The following is a 23,339-nucleotide window of genomic DNA, read 5'->3' on the forward strand; positions in this document are numbered from 1 at the left end:
TGAAGGACCACTTTTTCTTCATCTATGAACGAGGAAACGGGATCGATAATGATCGAAGAACTCATTACGCGCATCTACGTGTGTCTTATTTTTCTAAGCCGCGTTCTTACACGCAGAGCATTCAGATATCGCCTCTTGTACACACAGAGCCCCCACGTGTGTGCGCGTGTGTATCGTCGACGAATTGACCCATCTGAGTCTTACACGATTTATTTCAAATATGTTATTTAAAGAAAAAAAAAAAAAAAAGAAGCGTAGTCACGAGAGAAAATGAATATTACAGTCACAACCGTTTTTTAAGTAACGATCTCTCTGTAATCGTTTCCACGTAATCAGTGGAATTTCGTCTTCCGTTGCGATCATCACAGTGATTTCTAGAAGACGATCGACCTCACCTTCTCCTTCTTTTTGGTTTCCTTGCTGTCTGGAGAAGTGGCAGTGTTGGGACTAGCGGCGGTAGCTTCTGTTGGTGATGTGACCTCCGCCGTTTCCGTGGGAGACTCTCCAGCCGACTCCTGCTTCGTTTCCTCGGTCTTTACCTCTTCTGACTGCAACGAAAACGAGAAGGAAAAGAAAACGAGACACATAGAGGAAATCGAACAAGGTGATATTTCTCCAACGATTGCGTAAAACGGTCTTTAAGTAAACAGATATTCGGTGGGACCAGTTTTGAGAAAATCGAAAGTGAACGCAAGGCTGTGCGCCAGCCGGCACCGATCACAGTCGCATATTGTATACGTTCGAGCAAAAATTGCGCTCAGGTGTATCGCGAAACCAGCGAGATCTGCATTGATATCGATCGACGGCCGAGAGGATCTGGAGCAGCACGCGGCAGCAGGTGCGTCAGCAGCGTTACAAAATCTTGTAAAAGATTCACTCCGCCGATAACGCGGCTGCTGCGTTCTCTCGTTCGCCATCAGCATCAATTCACTATGCCTCGAAATGTACTACGGCTCGACGCCTCGTAAATCCGGTATCGCGCAACATCTTCGACAAAACAGTTCGCACACTTTTCTTCTTCTACAGGCACGCGCGACGCGATCCTCGAGAGCCAAGTGCCCAGGCTTTTATTATTCATAAATCGAACGTTACTCCTGGGTCTCGTGACGCCACGGATAAAAGAAGAAGAAGAAGAAGAGATACGCGGGATAGAGAGATAAACGTCTGCAAAAGTGGAGCGCGAATTACGATCTTGGTAAACAAAGACGGTTGAGAAGAATATTCCAGGTAAGAAAGAAAGAAGAATCGTGGTCATTGTCTGCTCGCGTTGGAATTTCGTCGTTCACCCGTCGTTAAACGCTCGGTGCGGAGCACCGTCTGATTGCATCAGAGTGGCGAATTTTCCGCGGCCACGTTCCTTCGAGAGCGGAGCTCTCTGAAATGGTGGTGGTTCGCGATGGAAAGAAAACGATTTGTGCTTGCGCGTGCGAGAAGAGCCGAGGGGGGGAAAAAGAAGTGGAAGAAAATGACGGTGGCGAGCGAGCGAGCGAGCGAGGAGAAGAGAGCAGCACAGATCGAGAGGAACGAACCTGGGAGAAAAAGCGAGAACGCGCTGGTAGTAACAGTTGCGAGACTTATCAGAATGGGACAGCTGCGGCTCGGACGACGTACGGGATGAAACCGCGAAAATCTCAGATTACAGGGGACGATCAGTGGCTCTCCGACCAGGTGCAATCGTGGAAATGGAATATGGACTGTCAGGTCGATGTCCACCGAGCTATATTTACACCGGCGATCGAGATAGAGAAATTTTCGAAAGACCGATCGTATCCGGACTGGTATTGAAATTTGTCCAATTCTCGCAATTTGCCCTTGAAACGACCTTGGACTCTAAAATTTTTAATCAAGCGTGAAGCCTTTCAAATTGTCTGGAGAGAAATAGAGGAATAGTTGGAGAGAAAATAATTAGCAGACGCTAAAACTCATCGATCCTACGTGTACCGCATGACAGTTACGGAATCTCGGTTATCATACGCAATTTCGTCACACCGAGAGAAGATTATCAACGACGGCAAATAAGGAGCGAAAGCTTGTTGTGCGTCATTTATTTAACCGTAGGTATAGTAATTCTCAGAGGTGACACTCGTCACTGTTCCCGGGCTACGGGCAAACAACAATCGAAACACGTACACAGATGCCAACGAACGACGGCGATACTGAATTATTCTATTTTATGAATCATTATTTCCGACGTTCCCGCACCGTATTCTGGCTTAATGGAATACGACCAACGGGGCATTGTTTGCCCGGACTCGTCGAAGGCCGAGACGGCTCTTTACCGCCTCCGATCGCGTAAACATCAGCACCCCGCTTTATTATCGATGCAAATCCTCCCGGTACAATTCCACTTGCCCGTTTACACGGTCCACGATATTAACGAGCTCACTTCTCCGCTGTATTCTCTCCGTTAATCGAGCGCCGGCTATTTTATCGTCTCAACGTTCCTTTCCACAATTTCCTACTCGTCACTTTATACGCAAACGTGTTCTCGTATGAAAAATTCACTTTTTTCTCGTCTAATTCTATTTTTTCCCGCTTGGAGATAAAGTCCAAGCGGTCGGTTGTTGCACAGGACACCGAAGTATTTCCTCCATCGAGATGTACGCGCATTATATTATGTAAATATCCGGTTATTTTTGTTCTTAGCAAGCAGACAAGAGAGGACGTGGCGTCTTGGATATCGCGGTATCGCGGCTGATACCGAGTGGAAAGGAAAGAAGACGGACTGCGTGGCAGAAAGGAAGAGAGAAGAGGAGACCGACTTGGTACGCGGCGTAGGCGCGCTGCTTCGAGTACAATGGCACTACGCGTATGCGTCCAAGATGCAACAGCCTCTGCTGCAGAGACGTTTCATTAACCGTGACGTACTCGAATTGACATTAAAACTAACTCTTGGAAATAAATTACCATAGAAGATTTCAACCTGTCGTTTTCTCCCTTTTTCTACGTCAATTTCGATTTCGCTACGGTAGAGAGAACCGAGTCGGAGCATTTTCTAGCACACATTCGAGAATTACATATTCATGGAAAAAGGCGACTGAAGAGACGGTTGCGTCTTATAAATAAAAGAATCTACCCGATTTTATATTCAAAGGGGTACTCGACCGGCTAGGCCTTGCAACACGAAGAAAAATCTGCGTTTGTCGATCGAACAGTATCGGCATACGAAGAAATCCGCGGCGGTTCGAGGACAGCAGCCGTGAAGGACGAGCCCACCCGATGCAGGTGCAGGTTTCTGCGACGAATTCCACGGCGACTGAATCACCGCAGGCGCTAAAAATCTGCCGACTCTGGACGAATGTCCGCTGGTAATCGAGAAATATTGCGAAACACACCGATAGTGTTATGTAGGAACACGGGTTTAAGAGCGAGGAGAATTCGCGTCGATTCACGCGTTCACAGGTGAAAGAGACAAGCGAAACGGAGGAGGGTACAAGGACACCGGATCTACGAATTTCGTGCAGATAATCACGAGAACCTTCCGTGATCTACTCTCTCTGTTCTCTGGAAACAATATTCTGGTATTCTTGTGTAGGAACGGAGTGCTTCGTCTTCTCCGTAAGGGAGAGGAATTTCGTTCGAAAATGCGCTATTAATTTTTTCTTCTATTTAGCTGCCCTCGGAACCTACCGAAGATCTCACGAAAGGAACGATAGTTGACGCGGAATCGATCGTTCGCGAATGCAAAAATCCTTCCAACGGCGGTCTTTATCGTTCGAGAGCTCTGATAGCTTGTCGCGCAGTTTTAATTAGCAGAGGCAAACAGATGAGTCGCGTCTCGTATTAATTAATAAACCGAGGGGCTAGGCGGTGATGATTCACGCAGAAAGCCTCTCCCCGAGAGAGAAAGAGAGAGAAAGCCAGCTTTTACGCTACACAAGACTGGTCTAAAACATCGCGTGCTCCCAACAACCGCCATCAACACCGTCTATCCGACGAAATAAAACTATCAGCGTGGAATTCAGGTCACTCGGGTAACGCGCGCGTACACGAGTTTGCAAGTCGGTCGCGAACCTCCGCGAATTATTCCCTAGAATTCTCCAACCGCGATCGAAGAACGAGGGAGAAAATCTACTAGGATCATTTACGAAGTCAAGATTGCATTTTAATTGAGGCAGCACGAGAGACGAAGAGACCAGTCTTCCTTCGTGCGTACGCGTCGTTAAATTACATGGTCAAGGTTACGAAAGTAAGGTCTTTCCATTAGGCTGGCTCGCGCAGCCAATCCGAGAAGATATATCTTAAATTATTCGCGAAACGCCGGCTGCCGCGTCGCAGATACTCGTCCGAGAAAAATAAAAGATCGGCGAGCACGCTGGCCGACTGGCTATGGCCGAGAGAGGCAGAGTACCAAGGGCAGGTGTTCGATACGGTGCAGACTTCTCTCCGATGATCGCGCACCTGCCTCGAGATTTTGCAAGATCCCATAGATGTTAGTCGGTCAGCGTGTGCCTACGATCAGTTTTTACCCCTCTGCCTACTCTACATTAGCTTCCCTCCAACTCGTCCCTTCGACGCAACCGACACTGCTGATCGTTAACAGCAGACGGAACGGTCCTCGATAATTTCGTACAGTCGACGGAAGAAATACAGCGAGATTGTAAATTAAAGGACAAAGTCTTATCTTCTCGAGTTTCTATCGATTCCCTTGTCCGTATACCCGGACCACGTAAACCTCGACTCCCGAACCCATCTCACGACGCAGCCATATTTCTTCCACCGACTATACGCACGATCTCACGTCCAGCTGAGCCGACGAATTAATATTCTACCCTCTATCTCCGCCCAGAAATATTCAGAGCAGCGTAACTCGAACCACCGACAGGACAAAAGAGATTTATTCGTCTAGGACAGTTAGGTATGCACCGGTAGGAGCGCTTACGCGTACAGACGCGGTTACAGTTAGCCAGAGGAACGCGTTACCGGTGTACGCTTGCACCTGTACCCGTTGCGCCGTGGCGTCCACACCACCGCACGCTTTAGCCACGAGGAAACGGTAGTTCGACATTTTTTTCTTTCCGGCGTGAAATTTCGACGAACACCGGCAGGTTTCCGCGAATCAATCTGGAGCAAGCGGCGTGATCTCGATAATATCGATAATCCTCGTCGTATCTCTACGTACATCCGTTCCAATTGATCGCGAATCGTGGCGCGATAAGGCGCGTGTTAGGCGAGGAGAATTAGCGTGGTTTATACGGGCTCTACTTGGCTACGTGAAAGCGAGATCGAGAAATTGATACCGTGTTACGTCCAGTGTACGCGATATACCCAAGGGATACGTATTTCGAGGCGAGAGATAGGGCCATATACATACGGTGTATATATTCTATAATAGCCGGTAGAACCAACACTTTCGTTCCCGCGTCGAATGAAACCAAGGTAGAGCGAGCCCCGATTTATTACGATAAATCTAGACCTGGACCGTTACACACTTCTGGAAAGATCGCTATCCCGGGTTTCGTTAAGTAGCACAATGGGCGTTCTCTCTGCGTGTAAAAATACACTTTTCCAAGAAATGAAATGCACGCCTCTCTTTCTTCGACCGAGCTTTACACACGCCGGTAACGGTCTAGAAATGCACCGTGGATCGATAAGTGCACCGTGTGTGCACCATAACCGAAGACTGGCGGACGTAGAGCTGAAAGATAATCGGGGGTACGCCTGGCGTCGAGAAACATGGAAAATTGGCGGGTAGCACAGGGTCTTTGGAATTTCGTCGTCGAGAGGCACTGAACAGACGGAGAAGGAAATAGGAAAAGAGCGGCTATTAAACGGAAATGAAAGGAAGAGGCAGAAAAGCGATCTCTCTCTATGTGTGTGTATCCCTCCCACTGTTTCACGCGCGCGTTACCGTATCTAGTGCATGACAGCTGCCGGGGTTGCTCAATCGAGGAAATATCAGGTTCCGTCTAGCTGGGAGCATTTCACGATATACACTGACACGCTTATGCGACTCGACGAGAGTGACAGTTTCGAACTTTCGATAGTAACCCGCCGGCGTGGACGCGCGCGCGTCTGCCGGTGACAGGCTCCGATTCGCGGTTTTCAGATTTCCTCGATACCGAGATGGATAGCCGCGTCCTGTGCGCACCTGTATAAACGGTTACCATTTGCAAACTGATCGAAATCGGGTTTGAGTATAGTCGTGGAAAGAAATACGACCAGAGATTGGAAACCTTCGTACCGAGTACCCTCTGAATCAGTTTTAATCGTTTGCAAGTTTTCTGGCTGTACTCTTCTACGAGCAATTGCTCAATTATTCCACTGTTACCTACATTTCTTTCACCAATTACAACGCTACCGCAGCTTTCAGGCACGAACGTTGCAATTTTTTCCAGCAGAGAAGCTTTTCGAGCGAATCAAATACGCCTTATCTTTCGAATCGATCTGTAGTACTACAAGGAGAACACACGAGGAGCGTACGCACGCAACAACACGCACGTGCTTAACAGCAACGTGACGCTAGACCAGGCACGAGTCACCAGCCGGCCAAGATATATTTTTTTTTCCAGCGTCTAGAGAAGCGGCAACGGTCTACGTCTGCTCGTTCCGTAAGAAGTCGCGTCACCGTTCATGAGTCAATTGAATATAAGAGCAGCGTCGTAGGAGCGTGTTCCAGAAGAAAGAACTCGAGAGCGAAATGTATTCGCGATTACGTGCGCGACGCCGATTGTCTCATTAACGCGACTTCCTCGGACGAGACGTTTGCCAAAGGGATTACCGAAAAAAACGCGAGCATCTGTGAATCGTGTTCTTTTTCTGAGACGAGATCTATCTTCCCTCGTTACTGTCAACCCTCTGTAACCTGAGTTTTCATCGTTCGCGTGGGGAGAAAATTACGACTGCTGGTAACAGGGCAATGGTGTAACAATAAACAAATAAAATACAGATAAATGGATACGTAAGATTCGCGTCACATGGCGTTTATAGGGGGTTAATGACTTTATCACGCAACGAGAAAATGGTAGGGTGGAGTAATGGTAACACGAAGATTTCTACTCACCTTCTCCTTCTCCTTCTCCTTCTCCTTCTCCTTTTCCTTGTCCTTCTCCTTTTCCGTTGCATCGTCCTTATCCTTGTCTTTATCCTCGGCTACGTCCGTGTGAGGCGCTATGCCGTTGGTAGTGGGCTTCATGTCCGTCTCCTCGATCCTTTCCAGCTTGCCATCGCCAGGTGCAGCGGCATCTCCGACACCATCTTCGGCGGGCAACCCCTCCTTCTTCGGCGTCGTCGTTATGTCCACGGACCTTCTGCTCTGTCTCGCACCCATCTTGCTCTTCTTGCCTCTCTGTCCCCTTCTGGCTCACCTGTCTCTCGTTCGCACTTTCCGGATGCTGTGATCAGGTGTCGCGCCGTCCAGCAAAATTGACCTGCAATCAACCGGCGAAAGTGAACGAGCCAATTCCACTGAATTCAAGTCGGACTTCTTTTTTTAAAGATTAAATAATTCTGACAGGAAGCTCGACAATATTGCCTTCTTCGAAACCGGCGAGATAGACCTATTGCGCAAATTACGCTTAGCCGTGGTATACAAGCTCTCCCATCGCGATAAGCACATTCGCCGGTGTATCGGTATGCGGGTGCATCAACGTCATACGCGAGTTTCGCGCGCGTGGACTGCTCAATTCGCGTGGCGCAGGTGCACAGACGCCGAAGAGATTCCTCGCGATTGAGACCGACTTCGGTAGCGAAAACCATCGGGCATGTATTCCCGCTGCCGTACACGGCTCGTGAAAGAAATCGCGTGGCATACCGCGGTGATAATGAATAATATATGAAGCCATCGTGGTCGTCGCCGTCGCCGTCGCCGGCGTCGTCGTCTTATGGAAGACAAAGAGGAAAAGAGAAAGGGCATATAAACGAGGCAATTCTTCTCGTATAAAACACAGCCGAGGTTAATCGTGCTGATCAAAAATTCAACTTTCCTATTTACACCACGGTTTACGGTTCGCCGCCACTTGGTGTAACCAAGGAGCTCTTCCTAAGAAGAATCATCGACAAAAGACAAAGGTGACAAAAGAGTACGAAGAAAGAGACTGGTGTCTCTCTAATTAGCCTCGTAGAAAATAGCCCAGAGTCGGCATAGAAAAATTACGGGGACGATGGTTAACGGTTTCCGAGGTCGATACGAAGAGCTTCTCTCACGCCAGAAGAGGAAACGATCCGTTGTTCGAGCAAGGACTGCGAAAAACTGGCACGGCGAGGCGAAGTCGAACACAGCAGAGAAATAGAGAGAGAGCACGTTCGTGTGTAAGACGCGTTTAAAGAGCACGTGGCGTGGCTACGCGCCGCTGCCCGCTAAGCAGCTACGATGCGTAACGCATCTGTGGCCACGATGCAGCACAAACCAACGTTGCTTCACCCTTTGTGTCGGCCAAGAAAAATGACCGAGATATCTCGATCGACGGATAAACACGTGCGTACGAGAGCGTAAGCTCGTTTCGTACGGCCAGAACATATTTTTAACGAGCGACCTTTTCCCCCCTCCGGGGGCAGAGGAACCTCGATCCTCGTGGAACTTCCGGTTAGAGCCCACAAACCTAGCGTGTGTATACTACGAGGCACAAGTTTCTGGCTTTTCCAAACACGCGAGGGAATTCTTGGAGGCAAAAAGTTTCGGCAACAGATTCGACTTTTTTGTTTATTTTTTTTATTCCATTTTATAATCTGTATTGCTGCAAGGAGAAGATATCGTTCGTGTAACATCCGTGAGAAAATTCAGTTTTCCAAGCAGTTAAGTTTATCACGTATTTCCATCGTGACTAGATTTTCATGGAAATGTAGTACGCTGGAAGCGTAATATGCGCGACGTCGATGTCTCCATTTCCAGGCATCGAATTCCCCGCGAACCGCGCCGGTGACGCCGCGCGTTTCCATGAATACGGAGATTTTCAATAAGCAGAAAGTAGGTAGATTGAATTAGCTTTCCGCTTTCTAACGGTTACTCTGCACGGTGGGTTTTATCGGCAGACACTTTGCCATTGGTCGTGTTCAAATTCGCAAAAGCGAAACGATCAATCGTATATAAACCGGCGAGAAGAACGTTTTCCCTTCGCGGTGGATATCTGATAGAACGTCGCTAATGATAAACGGTGTTTCGAGCTTTTCGAAAACAGAGAAGTAACTGGGAAGGCTCGAATAAGCGCGTATCACTGTCGCTGAATAATAGCGTTTGTCTCTGGCAGGCCAATTCACGGTGCATTGCACTTTCGAGTCGCGGAGAGTCTCCAACCACCACCACCACCGTCACACTTTGTGCTAATGCATTAGCGGCTAGAGTCGTCTTCCACGTTATACCGGGTGGTTGTCTGATATTCCAAGTGGTTACTCGAAGGGTGAGCCAGAAATTGTCGGACTAATTCCCTACGATAATTCGAATCACCGCGGGGGGAAATGTAGGATATTGAAAACCGTTTTCCACGTCTATTATCTGTATCAATGGTTTCGATCCTCGAATACCGGGGAACGTTCCTTTCGAGGCTATTATTCTTACGTAACAGAATAATAGCTCGCAATGCCGACCCCTGAGTATTATTCCAACACCCCCACACGTTCTCGCCAGTGGTGAATTTTCGGAGCAAATTGGAGTACGTAGGACACAAAGGAGGCATGGTTCGATGGACGGGTGAAAATGCTATTAAAAGTTCCGCTTCGTTTCGCACTCCCTGATCAATCCGTCGAATTACGACAAACATTATCGAGGTGATCGGGGGAGAGTAAAAGGAGCGAAAGATCGAATAAATCAACTGTTCCGATGAATTCTCGTTAGAGAAGGTCCCAAGAATTCGTGCACCGAAATATCACCGGGCAAGGGAACAACACACCAAGTTTTGGAAGAAGAGGAAGCGAGTAATTAGTCTTCTGATCATATATTAGGCAGCAGGAAGAGGCTCGACAAATATTTATGTTGTTTCATCCCTCTATCTCTCTCCGGAGAGAGAAAGATCGTAGGGAACACGTGTAACTAAGAGGGTACCACTCTAGCGATGGTAAAAAATAGATTTAGTACGGGCGAAGTGCATCGAGAAACTGCACCGGAGTGGCGAGGTCAGAAACACGTGTCGAACTATCACGGTTCGTGGGAAGCTGTTGCAATCATCCAGCGGGAAAAAGCCTTTCCTCCCGTAACTCACTCGGCTATCTACGATTTATCTCTCGCTGACGTTCCTATTTTTAGTTATATCGTCGGTCGCGAACTTACATCGCCGGTGATAAAGCGACGAGATCCAAGAAATCACCGCCGATATCTGTCTTTTCCTTCTTCCGAATAGGTATTACCGTTCACGCCGTTTCAAGAAACAATTTCTTAACGAAGGTGGAGACACACAGAAGTCACTCGACGTGTAAAACGTCGCCGGAACCGAGTGGAATAAAAGAGGCACGAAAGGAAGACGAGATCGCTATTGAAACCACTTATTTCACCGATTCACGCCCTTCGGGCACAGGTTCAACGACTCGCTACGGTAACAATTGTTTTTTCTGAAAACTAGGCGAATAGCCAACGCAATCGTGTCAATCCTCTGAATCATAGAGTGATCTGCCACCAGATAACTCCAACCGCGGAATAGTTTACATTTCGATCGGTATCTTAGCACCTTTTTTTTTCGAAACGGTGTATTTTAATTTTTTTTTTTCTTTGTTGCAAACGTCGAATCGGTTATTTAGGTTCGATAGAGAACGTTGTTGCAAATTAGACACGAGTCACTTTCGCAATAACAAAGAGATTTCGATTTCGACCGTAGAATTAATTATCCATTGGCTGTAAGTGAACGTATGAAACGAAACATACACCGAGATTTGTATCTGCAGATCCGCTCAATAGATTAATAAGCGCATTCAGAGGTCACTGCCGTCGAAGACTATTAAGGCCTTAACGACGATGTCACGCCAAGATCGGCTGGGACGACGTATGGGAACTGAATTCCAACGGTGTATACACTGGTATATAAGCGAAGCTAATGAGAAAATGTCGCCGACGTTTATGCGATTCTAACGATATTGCACTACTCGTCGTCCGGTATTACAAAACAAGCCTCGAAAGCGTATATGATTAAATGGTAGGCTGGAAATACCGAATTCTCGGGAAACGATAACGATAACATTTTCAACGCGTTTGTCGTGTGACTCACACGAACCGTTCTACCACGGTTCTGGTATACGTATAATCGTTGATCAAACGCACTTTCACGTTCCACGGGTCGTTAAGACACTGCCTTCGAGCGTTCCAACAACAAGAACAGACATTCAGAAACACGATCGTAACGTATCGTCCCAATTAATGCACCGTACTGCGTTCAATCAAGGACACACACGAGTTTTACAAACGCGATGAAAGGAACGTGGCAGAGTCGGTCGACGCGCACACTCACATCCGTTGAGTCATTAGCGGTAAGAAGACAGATTATGCGCCGCGTTTTTGCGCTTACGCGATTAATACAAAACTCGCAGGAGGAAAGGAAAAAAAATATAGTCAATTTAAAGAACAACTCAAATTCAGTCCTTCGACATACATAAACACTGGAAAAATGACGTATCCCCAAGACAGTTTCACCTCTTCGAGAAACACACACCTGGTACATTCGTATCTGTCGAGGCAAGAGAAGAAGAAAAAAAATGATGTCACCGAGAAATACGCGAGAGCACGGTACAGGCTCGATTCCCACGGAGCAAAGTAAGCCATCGAACGAGCTCTATTCCGTGTACCGCCCAATCAATCGTCCATTATTTTCACAGAGCTAACACGTCTAATTCTACTAGCACAGGGTGGATTCGGGGCGAATAATTCGTCCTCGAAAAAAAGGACATCTGCTGTTCGGGCCACTGTTCTCGAAATTGAGAATTATGAGCGTGCCGGAGAGAATGAAGCGACGCCGGCCCGTATTCAGGCGCGTGTCCCGCATGCGTGAACGGATCGGCCGTGGCGCACGTGCGTACGTGCGTACGGGACCGATGAAAATCGGTCGTCCCCGTCGTAAGGGCAAACAGGAAAGCTCACCCTGTGCACGGAAGGGTGCAAAGGTGGGGCAAAGCCAGCTAGCCAGCGAGCTAGCCAGACAGACAGCCAAGTCAACGTAGGATAGTGTAGGATATAGGGTGAACACGCCCGACTCACTCTCTCTCTCTCTCTCTCTCTCTCTACCCTGAGAGCTTAAAAATATACGCATATCCGGAGTAGTGCGTGGATCTATTTTGAGGTCTGGTCGCGCGGCGCGTGCACCCTTCAGCCCGTGTAAACATCGTGAGGCGGACCTTGCTCGCGAGAGAGGGTGAAAGTCCCTGGAAGCTGAATCCAAAATCTCGTGTAAATACGTAGAGAGATAGGGAGGAAGAATGGTGAGGATAACGCGAGCAAACTTCCGTGACGTATGAAAAGGACCGAGGGATAAAAGAAGAGAAAACAGTTGTATATATCGCAAACGGGATAGAACTGTGGCTTAGATTTAGAGCAGATTACCTTTTTCTCCGATCGATATTTTCGGTACAGAGGGGGAGAGAAAGAAGAAGAAAAAAGGAATGGTCGAAAAGAGCCTAGCTAGGGGGACGACACCACGAAGGAAGACGAGTTTTCTCGCGAAAAACCGGTCGAGCCGTGAGGCGTTTCAAAGGCGGTCGAGTGGCGTGCACGTCTGCCTAAGCAGTTGAAACAGCTCTTTTCTTCGTTCTTGTAAACGAGAGAAAGGCAGATGTGGGCAAGTTAACGACCCGTTATCGCGTGGATGGCGTGGACTCGCCGTTGCTGAAACTGGTTGCCGCCGATTGCGGTGCACCAGGAGGGAAAAAAGGCAACGACGGAGGCAGCAGGGAGGAGCGGTAGTGCGTGGCGAATCGCGAAACATCGACGAGAGAAGCAGCGCGCGCGGTCCAACGCAGACACGCGTTCGCTAATATGCCAACGCAAGGTGCGGCGCGCAACCATCTGAATCGAGAAAGGACGATAGTACCAGGAGAGAGACAGAACTCTCTGGATCGATCTCTGACAAAGTGTAAGAAAATCTTGGATCGAGGAAGAAAAGAAGAAAGGAGAAAGAAGAAAAGGTGCAGATGCGAGGTAGCGAGCTGAGATGCTAGGCAGGCCGAGCATTTTCTCGGCCTTTCTTCAACCGGCTGCCATTCCCCGAGCAACAACAATCGCTTCCGTGGAAGCCTTGACTGCGTTTTAAATGCACGGCAGGTAGAGGCCTGCTATGCAAAATCGGCACAAAGGAGAGAGAGAAGAGGGAGAAACTGTAGGCAGCCAGGCAGGCAGACACGTCGCCTCTGTTTAAGGCACCCGGCTTGGCAAGAACGTATCTCCTTTCTATCCCTCTCCTCTTCTCCTTTGCCATGGTAACAGCGAACGCTAAATCTGCGAGAGCGGACAAAGCGTTTCTGCAACGTTTTCTCGTCGGCGTCGATTCCCGCGAGGGACACAAGCGGCGTCGTCTTCTCCATCGAGAAACAACTCCAGATTTCTCTCTCTCTCTCTCTCTACCTGTGTCTCTCCAGTTCGTCTCCCCTATGAATCGAAGAGGTGTAGTATGTACAATGGTACGGCGGCGTGATGTGACGAGAGAAAAAGCTGCAGAATACCACGCGAGGCCTACGAGAGAGAGATTGCGAGATTCCGATGGATCGTGCCCGGAGGGAAAGGTCACTGGTAGTCTTGAAATCGTGCGTATGGTCGATCGTTCGGGGGTTAATACTGGCCAAGTGGTGGGAGAAGGAATCAAGATGGCGTAACCGGCTGCTGCTCCCAACGATCCTTCGATCAGTAAATGCGACTTTTCAGCGTGCTTCGCTTTCCTCGCCGGATCGTCTACCGTGATAACCAGTAACCACGAAAACACCCTTTTTCGTAGAAGAATACTTGGAGCGAATCCCTCGTAAACTCCAAGAGAAACATTCGAAACGGCTATAGAGTGGAAAGCCGGCTGCTTGTTCCTCCGCACACGGCGCTCTCGCTATATCGATTGATGGTGCCCATTTTCAAAATGGCGCGGGGGTACACGCACTCGAAATCCCGCTCGACGCGCGATGCAACGTTTCTTCTCTCCAGCTAGCACTTCTTCACAGAAAACCATCCGGCGCGACTATTTATTCGAATCACGATCCGAAGAATCTTCCTCCGTGTCGTAGAGGAAGAGGAGGTGGTGGTTGCGAGATGGAAGAAAGGTAGAAACGAAGAGAGAGCCGGCACGCACCGCACCGCACCGCACACGCGGCGGTGTGCTGCACCCTGTACGGGGCGCGCGCGGCCCGGCATAACGAGAGAAAAACGAGGAAACGCCGGGGTGGTGCGTTTCGGTACTCACCTCGTTTGCGTCGAGGGCGTCTTAAGTGGCGCGAGGAGGCGAAATTTTCTCGCGGAGAGCGTCCCTCTCCTTCTGTTGCTGCTCCACACAAGAAACACACAGGAGATATATTAATTCCGAGAGCGCAGTAGGCGGTGGCGGTGGCGGACGTGTAGCACGATGCGTGGCGTCTAGACAGACACGAGAGTACGAGAGAGGTGAAGCAGCTGGAGGCGACACGAGGATACTTGCGGTACTAGTAGATGGTACTAGAGTAGAGTAGTAAGTAGCAGGAGGAAAACGGAACACCCAAAGTCACCCACAGCCAGGCACAAGGTAGAGCAGAGCGGCTTTTAGCGGGAGCGCGTTCGCCAAACTCATCCACTTGGCTCGGTAACGCGCGACCGACTGGCGAGAGAAGCGGAGGGGAAGCGGCGTCCGTCTGTCGGTCCCCGTCTGTCCGTCCGACCGTCTTTCTGTCACCAGCGTATTGCTCGCTCGCTTACTCGCTCGCTAGCTGGCTAGCACAACTCTCTCTCACTCACTCTCTCTCACTCGCTCGCTCGCGCGCGTGCGTTCACTCTCTCTCCGTCCTCCTTTCTTTCTTTCTTTCTTTCTTTCTTTCTTTCTTCCTCTCCCTCTCCCTCGCTCTCTATCCCCTTACCAACCTTCGCTCGCTCTATCGCTCTCCCTCCCGCCCCTCTGTCCTCTCCTTTCGTTCTCCCTCTGCTGCTCCTGCTCCTGCCTCTCGTTCGCTCTTTCGTCCTTTCTTTCTCTCACTCTCACTCCCCCCCTTTCTCTCTTTCCACACACTTATGCTCTTCTGCTCCGCGGAGTTTCTGCCGATTTTTCCTCCTCCTCCTCCTCCTCCTCCTCGTACCTCGTGCCCCGCGCCGCACTGTCGAGAGACACTTCAACTTCTAACTCACAAGTAGAGAAGAGAAACGACACACCACCCGGTGTCTGACTGATTCACCAGAAGATCCAAGTAAAAATCGTTGATTTTCCGTGAACACGCGAGAGGAAACTCACCCCCCGGTTTAGAATGGCGACGACGACCAATCGGCGAGAAGGCAACAGGGACGATTATCGCGAATCCCCTGACCACGGTCGAGCCTAACGATCCTTCCTCGCAGCTTTCCTTCTCTTCTCTGCTCCGTTCACGACTTCCTTTGTTCCCGCCGAACGGAGTTTCGGCTGCGTACGCGCGTACCTCCTCTCTCTTTGTCCCGAGGAAGTCGAGCGTGTGCGTGTACGCGTGCGTGTGTTGTGTGGGGAGGGTCGAAGGAACGCGCGCACAAAAACCGGCAAAAAAATCGCCGAAGCAACACCCAAACTATATAAATCGCCTTTTATCGTTCACACCGTCGCGTCGCGTCCTCGTACCGTTCTGGTATCCGCGTTTCACTGGTAAACCAACCGAAAAGCGCCGCTCCGTTTTACTACACGCTCCGCACTGCTCGGCGGTCAGAGAAAGAATGAGCTCCGGGATAGACGGGACGCAGGAACGTACCGGCTGAGCCCGGCACCCCGGGACTTGATTCGGATGGTGGCAGCCCTGCCTCGAGCTCGCCAACAACACCGAGGGTATGGGGGTTTCGACTCCAGGGCGGGGTCCTGTCACGAAGGGATCCCTACCTCTTCTCGTGGCCAATGCGGCTCTCTCTCCGATGGAAACTACTCATTTTCAGGGTCAGCTCTTTTTCGAGTACCGTATATATATATTCACCACGTATTTCTCTTTCTATTGTTCTCGAAATCTGACGATTTTTTTTATTCGTTACCAACGCTAATTGATAGAATCGTCCGCGTGGATATTATCGGCTGAGTGACCGGTTTCTGCGGGACTTGATACGTGAAAGTAGATATTTAGGTAGTAAACACCATGGTGGTATACGGTTAACGACCTACCGTAACGTTTCAGCCGAATTTAACGAGTGGGAGGAAATCGATTCGCGGGAGAGCCTGTCGAGCGGCAGCCGGAGTATTGTGAATTTGTGCTGGTAACAAGTTAAGCGTGCACACTGGCGGTGTGTAACGTAAATGAATAGATAAAAGTAAGGTAGAAGAGAAGGGGTAGGGTTTTATAAAGGCGAGGCCAAGCTTAACACACGCCGTAATTATGTAAAATATAAGGAACGGTATTTCTCGTTACACCCTGTGTCGTTACAGAAAACATAAATTCACCGTAGAAAATTATCGAATAGAGCTGGGTTTTCACGGTTAGAGAGAGAGAGAGAGAGAGGGGGGGGGGGCGTGTGTTAACGAATATTCGATTGCATCCGACAATACGGCTAACCCGTAAAAGTGAAAGCCCGTGAATTCGGTATTGTAGATTGAAATAGTATATCGTAAACATCGGGAATATTTTTTACGGCAATTAGAGAGTCGCGAGATAACCTGGAGGCCACTGTCCCCAGCAATATCTGCTGCAGCGATTGCCGTGGCCGTTCTACCTGGAAATCGTTCGTTGTTTAGACAACTACGGTGGTCGCTCGAGCGAAACAAAATACGCGTATACCTGCTGCTCGCCTACAACTCGACTAGCGAGCCGCCTTTCGCCTTTCGTCGCGGTGACTAATGCGAAAAGCGGCACCGAGGAACGCTCTCGACCAACTCGAGGGCCCGCCAACAACCAGACGGTTAGATAACAGTTCGCCGCGTACGGAATTTCGGAAATTTCGGCTAGACACTATGCGTGGGCAGGGCCGAGAACCGTTCAACTCTCTCTCTCTCGTTCTCCAGAGACTTCGATGCGTCGTGTCGCGTCGCGTCCACTCTCGCCTAGCTTTTCGATTGCCTGCCCATTCGTAAAATACCTGCTGCTCTTCCCCTCCCGCCCTCCACCGTCGCGTTACGTCGCATCGATTTCCGAACGACGCACGACACATCTCCATACACCGTTGTCCCCCGTGCAACAACGAAATCGCGTGGATATTTATCGATTGCCTACGTGCATCGAGCTAAAGTACGTGAAGCACTCTCTCCCTCTCTCGCCGCATGGGAGGTCTGATCGTCCTGATTCGCGACAATTGATGCCTACCGGAAATCAGTTATCGGTAAACGAGACGACGGATAAGGAGGAAGGGCTAAGATCGGTTTCTAGGTATCGAATTGTCCTAAGTATGCTCGTTGACTCGGCGCAACCAAGCATTCCGGACCGAGGACGCTTTTGTCGAGCGAAACAATGCCTCGAGGAGCTGATTACTACTTCCGATCTGCCCTATCTTTCACCTGGTACCACGAGGTGGAATCTTGCGGAGTTAGAAACTAGAGATTTCTATCTCTCTATACCTCGATATCGAAGAATCTGCAATTTTTTTTCTTCGAATCTTCTTCGATTTACCCAAACAAAAAAAAGGAATCCCCATCTGAATTTACACGGGTTTTATCGGTGATATCGCTAGGTGGTAAATGTAACCCCTCATTAAGCCGATGAAACTTGGAGGATAAAAATTCTCGCCGCTCCCGAAGAGATAATCGTAAAGTCGACGATAAAGAACGGGAAGGGAGGTATAAATCGCGGAACGGTTCTAGCCTGGCGAGGGTTACTCACTCGAGACGGCGAAACCGTAACGCTACGAATTGCTCGTAACGACGCCAGCCAGCAGTAGGTGGGTTGCAGGAACGTTGCTCCTGTTGCCGCGAGTTAATGGGCAGAAGCGATCGCGTGATAGACAAGGTAATATCGCGCGGAAGGAATTCGCGCTGAAACCGCTTTGAATGACATGACGGAGATTCTCTCTCTCTTCATATATATATATGGTATATATTCTGAGAGCAGAATATAATGGCTTTCCTCGAATTAATGGAAATCGGTTTTAGAGCAGTGCACACGGCTCTCATCCGACGTGCACCGGGCAAATAATTGAAATCTATCTTCCGGCGTCTGTACCTTTTTCGTTAATCGAACACAACCACCGTCGAAGCCGAATAATAAATTCGATTAACAAACGACCCGAATAAATCCCGGGGAACAGTTACCCGAATGCTCTACTTAACGTCAATTATCTTCGACAACACGAATTCTCTTTCTTTTTTCTCTCCTCCTCTTCTCTGCGTTCGCCCCTGGCGTGTATCAGATGAATAAAGAATGCCACGGGGCCGTCAACACACGATACAAATATAATTGACATTCCTGCCAAGTTAAAAAGAGACCTCGGCCGCGGTGGAACGCATTAACCCAATTAGAGGCGCGACAATGACGAATCGCCGTCTCTCCAGACCGATATATTCTTATCGGCGAACAATGACCATGGTCAGTGGCAGATCGTGATTGTACGATTTCTTTGTTCTGCGTTCTGCATGCATCTCAGAGGGAGGATCCGTTTCCTCTGTTGAACAAAGCGTCCCGTTTAAAGGGGCATCTCTCCCTCTCTCGATATCTCCAAATAAGTCCTACTTTTTTTTCGTCCATCGTAGATTACAACCAGTGTCTACTTAAGTAGACAACTTTTTTCCCCAACTTCCGAGAAAAGTGAAATCGTACTTAAAAAAAGAAAAAAATTCCCCCCAAAAAATGAATGGAATTTCGAGGCTCGAGCAAACGATTACCGCAACGCGTTTCCGCTCTGAAAATCAAACTCGCAGCCAATGGTGTTAACAGACGTCGCTCGACACGCGTTAATCGCCGCGGCGAGAGAAACTCCAGCTCGCCGGATGCATCGAGAGAGGATACGCGGCAGCGGTCGGCTACAAGAATGCGCGGAAAAAGAAAAGAGGGGAAAAAAAGGAACGACACCGGGCATCGGGAGTATGCAAAAGGGGAGAAGGGGAGATGGGGAGGGTATCGGCGGAGGTTAGCCATTCTTTCGCCGTGGCGGCAGGAAATGAAAACCGGCTCTCTCTAAGGAGACTCGACAACGGTACCGGCCAAGCATATGGCGAACGGAGAAGCGATTTCCATGATACGCGGACGATAACGTCGTGTACGTCTACGTGCGCGCCACGAGAGAGAGATTGCGCGTGCACCACTCTCCACCGATATTATAATATATACACCGAGGGGAGAGAGAGAGAGAGCTTACGAAATGCACGCACAGTGGTTGTTGCTCGCGTTCGAGTTCGCGATCGCGCGTACATAAGAGATAGTATAACCTTGAGAGAGCGATACTCTAATTTATTAATGACGTCTTTGTACGGAGAGCTTTCTCTCCCACTCGATTGGAACGGAAGTGGGAGAGAAAGAAAGAATTAGCCGGTGCATTTCCGAGCGAGATGCGAAAGGAACCTTGTGCCTTTGTGTCTTGACCCGGACGACTATTATACCCTGTAAATTAATAAAGTGGATAACGGGCAAAGGATAAAAGTTCCGGTGTAACTTGCTCCCGGTTGAGCATCGTTCTTTTCTTCCAACTTTTTTAAGAAGGAGGTGGTGCATCTGGGGGAGTAAAAAAAATGACTGGAAGAAGGGAACACGACGGGGATAATTAACCCGTGTAATTTCTTCGGTAAGATGAAAATTTACGAGATATTCGAGGGATATTGTACGGAGAAAGCCGTCGTGCGTACGTACTTACGTGGTACGCTTATGCTTGTGGAACGGCCGAAATATACGATGGAATATCCGGCGAGTCGAACGTTCGAGTGGAAGAATACGCTTTCTATCGGAAAGGGACGAGTTCGGGGGGAGCCGCGTACGAATATAGCGTGTAATAGATGGTGTCGATTCTCGTATACGGCACGTTCATTGCCGGAAACGGAAGCTCCACCTTAGTCGCTGACTACGACAACGTTTGTGTGAACGTACTCGAAGAATGTCGCGTACTGACGTACATACTTGAAAATCCGATCGTCTATCCAACCAACGCTATTCACGGATAACAAATCATCCTTCTCCTACCTACACTTGGATCGACCGTTTGAATTAACGACAATTAAGTTGCAAGAAAAAAGGTCCGATCGGTTGAAAAATGTTGAAATAGATTTTCACAGAAGAGCAGTTGTTAATGGAAAGATTATGTCTGCGTTGATACGTTCAATCTTTCGATCGAACGAGACTCAACGGAGCTCGAAATGAACCAATTAAAGCACGTCAACGGCACAGCTCGAGTGGATCGAGTGTGTAAAAGGTAGTCGCGGTTGCGTAGACGCGTGCTATTCGAGGCGCCAATTAATGAAGATGTACGACGTGTATCTATGACACGATGCCAAATGGCACAAGTACATACGCTCTCAAAGACACGTCCGATGCTTTCTTGGCCAATGAATGAACGCCCACGCATTTCGATGCCGCGCGACAGAAGGTCAACGACCAGATGGAATATCGCGCGAATCGTAATTCGGCGAAAATGCAATTGAGCACAAGGCCGGACCGTCGGGTTGAACAGCGTGCCTCTGATTCGATGCCAACCAGCCAAAAGGGTGCAACGCGCGGCAGACATCCGTTCCTCATCGCCGGTTAGGATTTAGAAAGCTTTTCAGTACCAGCGTGGATATTCGCCTGACACCGGCCGATTTGCTCGACACACGTCGCGATTTGTCAGCGTCAACGTAGGTGGCCGAGAAGAACCCACGTGCATCTCTCGCGTCCTTTTTTTCCCACTCGCCTACGATCATCGACAGATGAAATTATGCCTCTTTCCACGAAATCCAGATATTAATAACGTCGAAATAATTTCGTACGCAAGAGGCAAAGCTAAACGATATTCCGAGTTTAGTCTGTACACAAAGCTGAGCCATGTGTGTAGTACACCGTGTAACGAGCTGTTAGAAATTCACCGAGCATTTTCTGCAACCTCTCTATCGGCCATTCCAGCCACAAATATTTACCCGTGTCACGGTAAACCGAACACGATACTATTTGTCCCAACTATTTTATCGCGTTACTTTATCGCGCCAAACGCGACACTTGAGCACTGTGCGCCGAAGAAAAATTGCGATGACGCGTACTATACATGCCTATTATGTGTACTGGTTATTGTGGGTGAATAACACGTGGTTGAAAGTTTAAGACGAATATATTTGATAATAAGAATTGCACAATAACGATAACGATACATAAAAGGGAATATTAATAACCCGAACCATGCTCTCTTATTCTTTCTCACATATACGCTCTCGCTCTCTTTGTTTTCATTAACAACGCGGTTCTACTGTTTACTCGCTGCTTCTCTCGAGGACACTGACCGTTTCCCCAATCTCGAGTCGATTCGAGTATCAGCCATAGATCATGTCTATCCTAGAACGTTCACACAAATTCAAAACAAACACACGACATTCACGCCATCACTCGCAACATATTATTAAAACCAAATCCACAGTTATTGTAGAAGTAACCCAAGCCGAGGAATCTGTAGGAAATAGTTGGAAAAAATATTTTACGCACACAGACAAGGAAGATGTAAATTGGTCGTGTGTTTACCGACAAATGAAATTTTCAATGGAACGACCGAGAGAGGATGCAGGACAAACCCCCGCAGCCATGCCAGGCGGAGGCTTGGCGACTCGGTCAGAAAAGAAATCAACGACGTAATTACTCATATCCCAATCACGGCCGATCCAGAATCGTTCCATTGAATCGGCCCATAAATTACGAAGCATACGGCAGAGGAGAGCAGAGGAGAGGTTTGTGACTTCAAAGCACCAACAACCGCTAATATTATATTATTCGTCGCCGGTTCCGGCGACCTTAAACGCACACGGTCCACGCACTCACGAATCACGCGTAGGACACACTCGATGGAGTACGTTCCCTGATGGTTGACCTGCCGTTTTAATACGGTTAAACCTCCACTTCCGAATAAAACTTCATCAGTCGTACGAATCCCCCGCATCCGTCGGAACTGTGGACGGCTGGCGCCCGAAATTATTTTCACCGTCACGTGGCCACACGCGAAAACCTAAAGGATGTTCGTGCAGTCACGAGTGTTACATAGCTCGACGAAAACCGGTGCACGTACGCGTGGAATGCAACTCGTCGGACAAATACTCGAGAGAGTACTACCTCTTTCTCTCTATTAGTGTGTGTACATGCGCGTATAGCGTTCACTTCCCGTCCCAACTTTTGTATTTCTCGTTTGGAACCGACCATCGATATCTCCTTCCTTGCACGTGCAAAAATATCGTCACCGTGGCTGCCTCCAGTTTCCCTATCGACCGGTAGCAACGCACACGCCAACGCGCCACGTTACATCCCCCTTTTTATTTTTTTTCCTTCGAAAGTTCGACCTTCGACAATGTGGCTTCGATTCGTCGGTGCACACGCGTGTTTCCAACGAGGGAAAGTAAATTTTTAAACGTCTTTCCTCGATGCATTCGCGTCACGAACCCAAACGCCAGGACGCACCGACGATGAATTTTTTAGCGAATATGCACGACCACTCTTCTCCGCCAGATATCCTAAGAGCTTCCACACACTGTACTCCGTTCATCCAGTCGCTCTACTCGACGTATGTGTGTACACGGTTCACATCGTGTACGCATTTTGCTATCCAAGTAAAGAAGAAAAAAGAAATAAATCGGGGACAATTGATCGGCGTGCTACGAGTGCTCCGCGAATTCTTTACGCGCCCGCTCCAACTCTCTCCGTCTCGGATGCGGAGCACGCGCGAGCGTACGGTGGAATGCACGCGGCGCTCGTATAATTAACCTCCGAAATTCCTTTTCTTTCCTCGACCAATTCGAGCAACGTAACGTCTATGTAGAACTAATCCTCGATCTACGATGATTCGTCGACTGGACTAAATTTTTAACGAAAATAGATTTGACGAAAAATTTTACAGGGACACAGTATATTCTCCACAAGTGTCAGACCGCAAGGAAGCTAAACCTGACACTCGTAGAGTCAGGGACTACGTTTTCAAGCCTCGCGCCCGCCATTGTAGTTTGCCGAACGTAGACAAGGACAGCGAAGAAAAGATAAGCATGAAACGTGAGTCGAGGCAACAAAGCGATTTAAATATGATCTTTTTTAATTTTACTTTTTTTATCCCGAAATTTTTCTTAACATATTGATGAGATTTTTCTGATGAAAATGACATAAAACACGACATAATTTGAACAACATTTACTTATTAACACGTTCACTGTCACGCCAGATATTTCACTGTATTGAGATAAAACAGACGC

General features: G+C 48.6%; 1 protein-coding gene across 1 annotated transcript in view; it reads right to left on the bottom strand.

The window, feature by feature from the left end:
- LOC108579287 (titin homolog) overlaps window positions 1-23,339 on the bottom strand; it is an 80,361-nt gene that overhangs the window by 29,666 nt on the left and 27,356 nt on the right. The window contains 3 exon segments of the mRNA XM_017942796.1: window positions 2-22; window positions 396-546; window positions 7,032-7,370. Of these exon segments, the coding sequence (XP_017798285.1) occupies window positions 2-22; window positions 396-546; window positions 7,032-7,270 (411 nt within the window). The 5' untranslated portion in view covers window positions 7,271-7,370.

The sequence above is a fragment of the Habropoda laboriosa genome, unplaced genomic scaffold, assembly GCF_001263275.1.
Source record: "Habropoda laboriosa isolate 0110345459 unplaced genomic scaffold, ASM126327v1 scaffold64, whole genome shotgun sequence".
Taxonomy (NCBI): Eukaryota; Metazoa; Arthropoda; class Insecta; order Hymenoptera; family Apidae; genus Habropoda; species Habropoda laboriosa.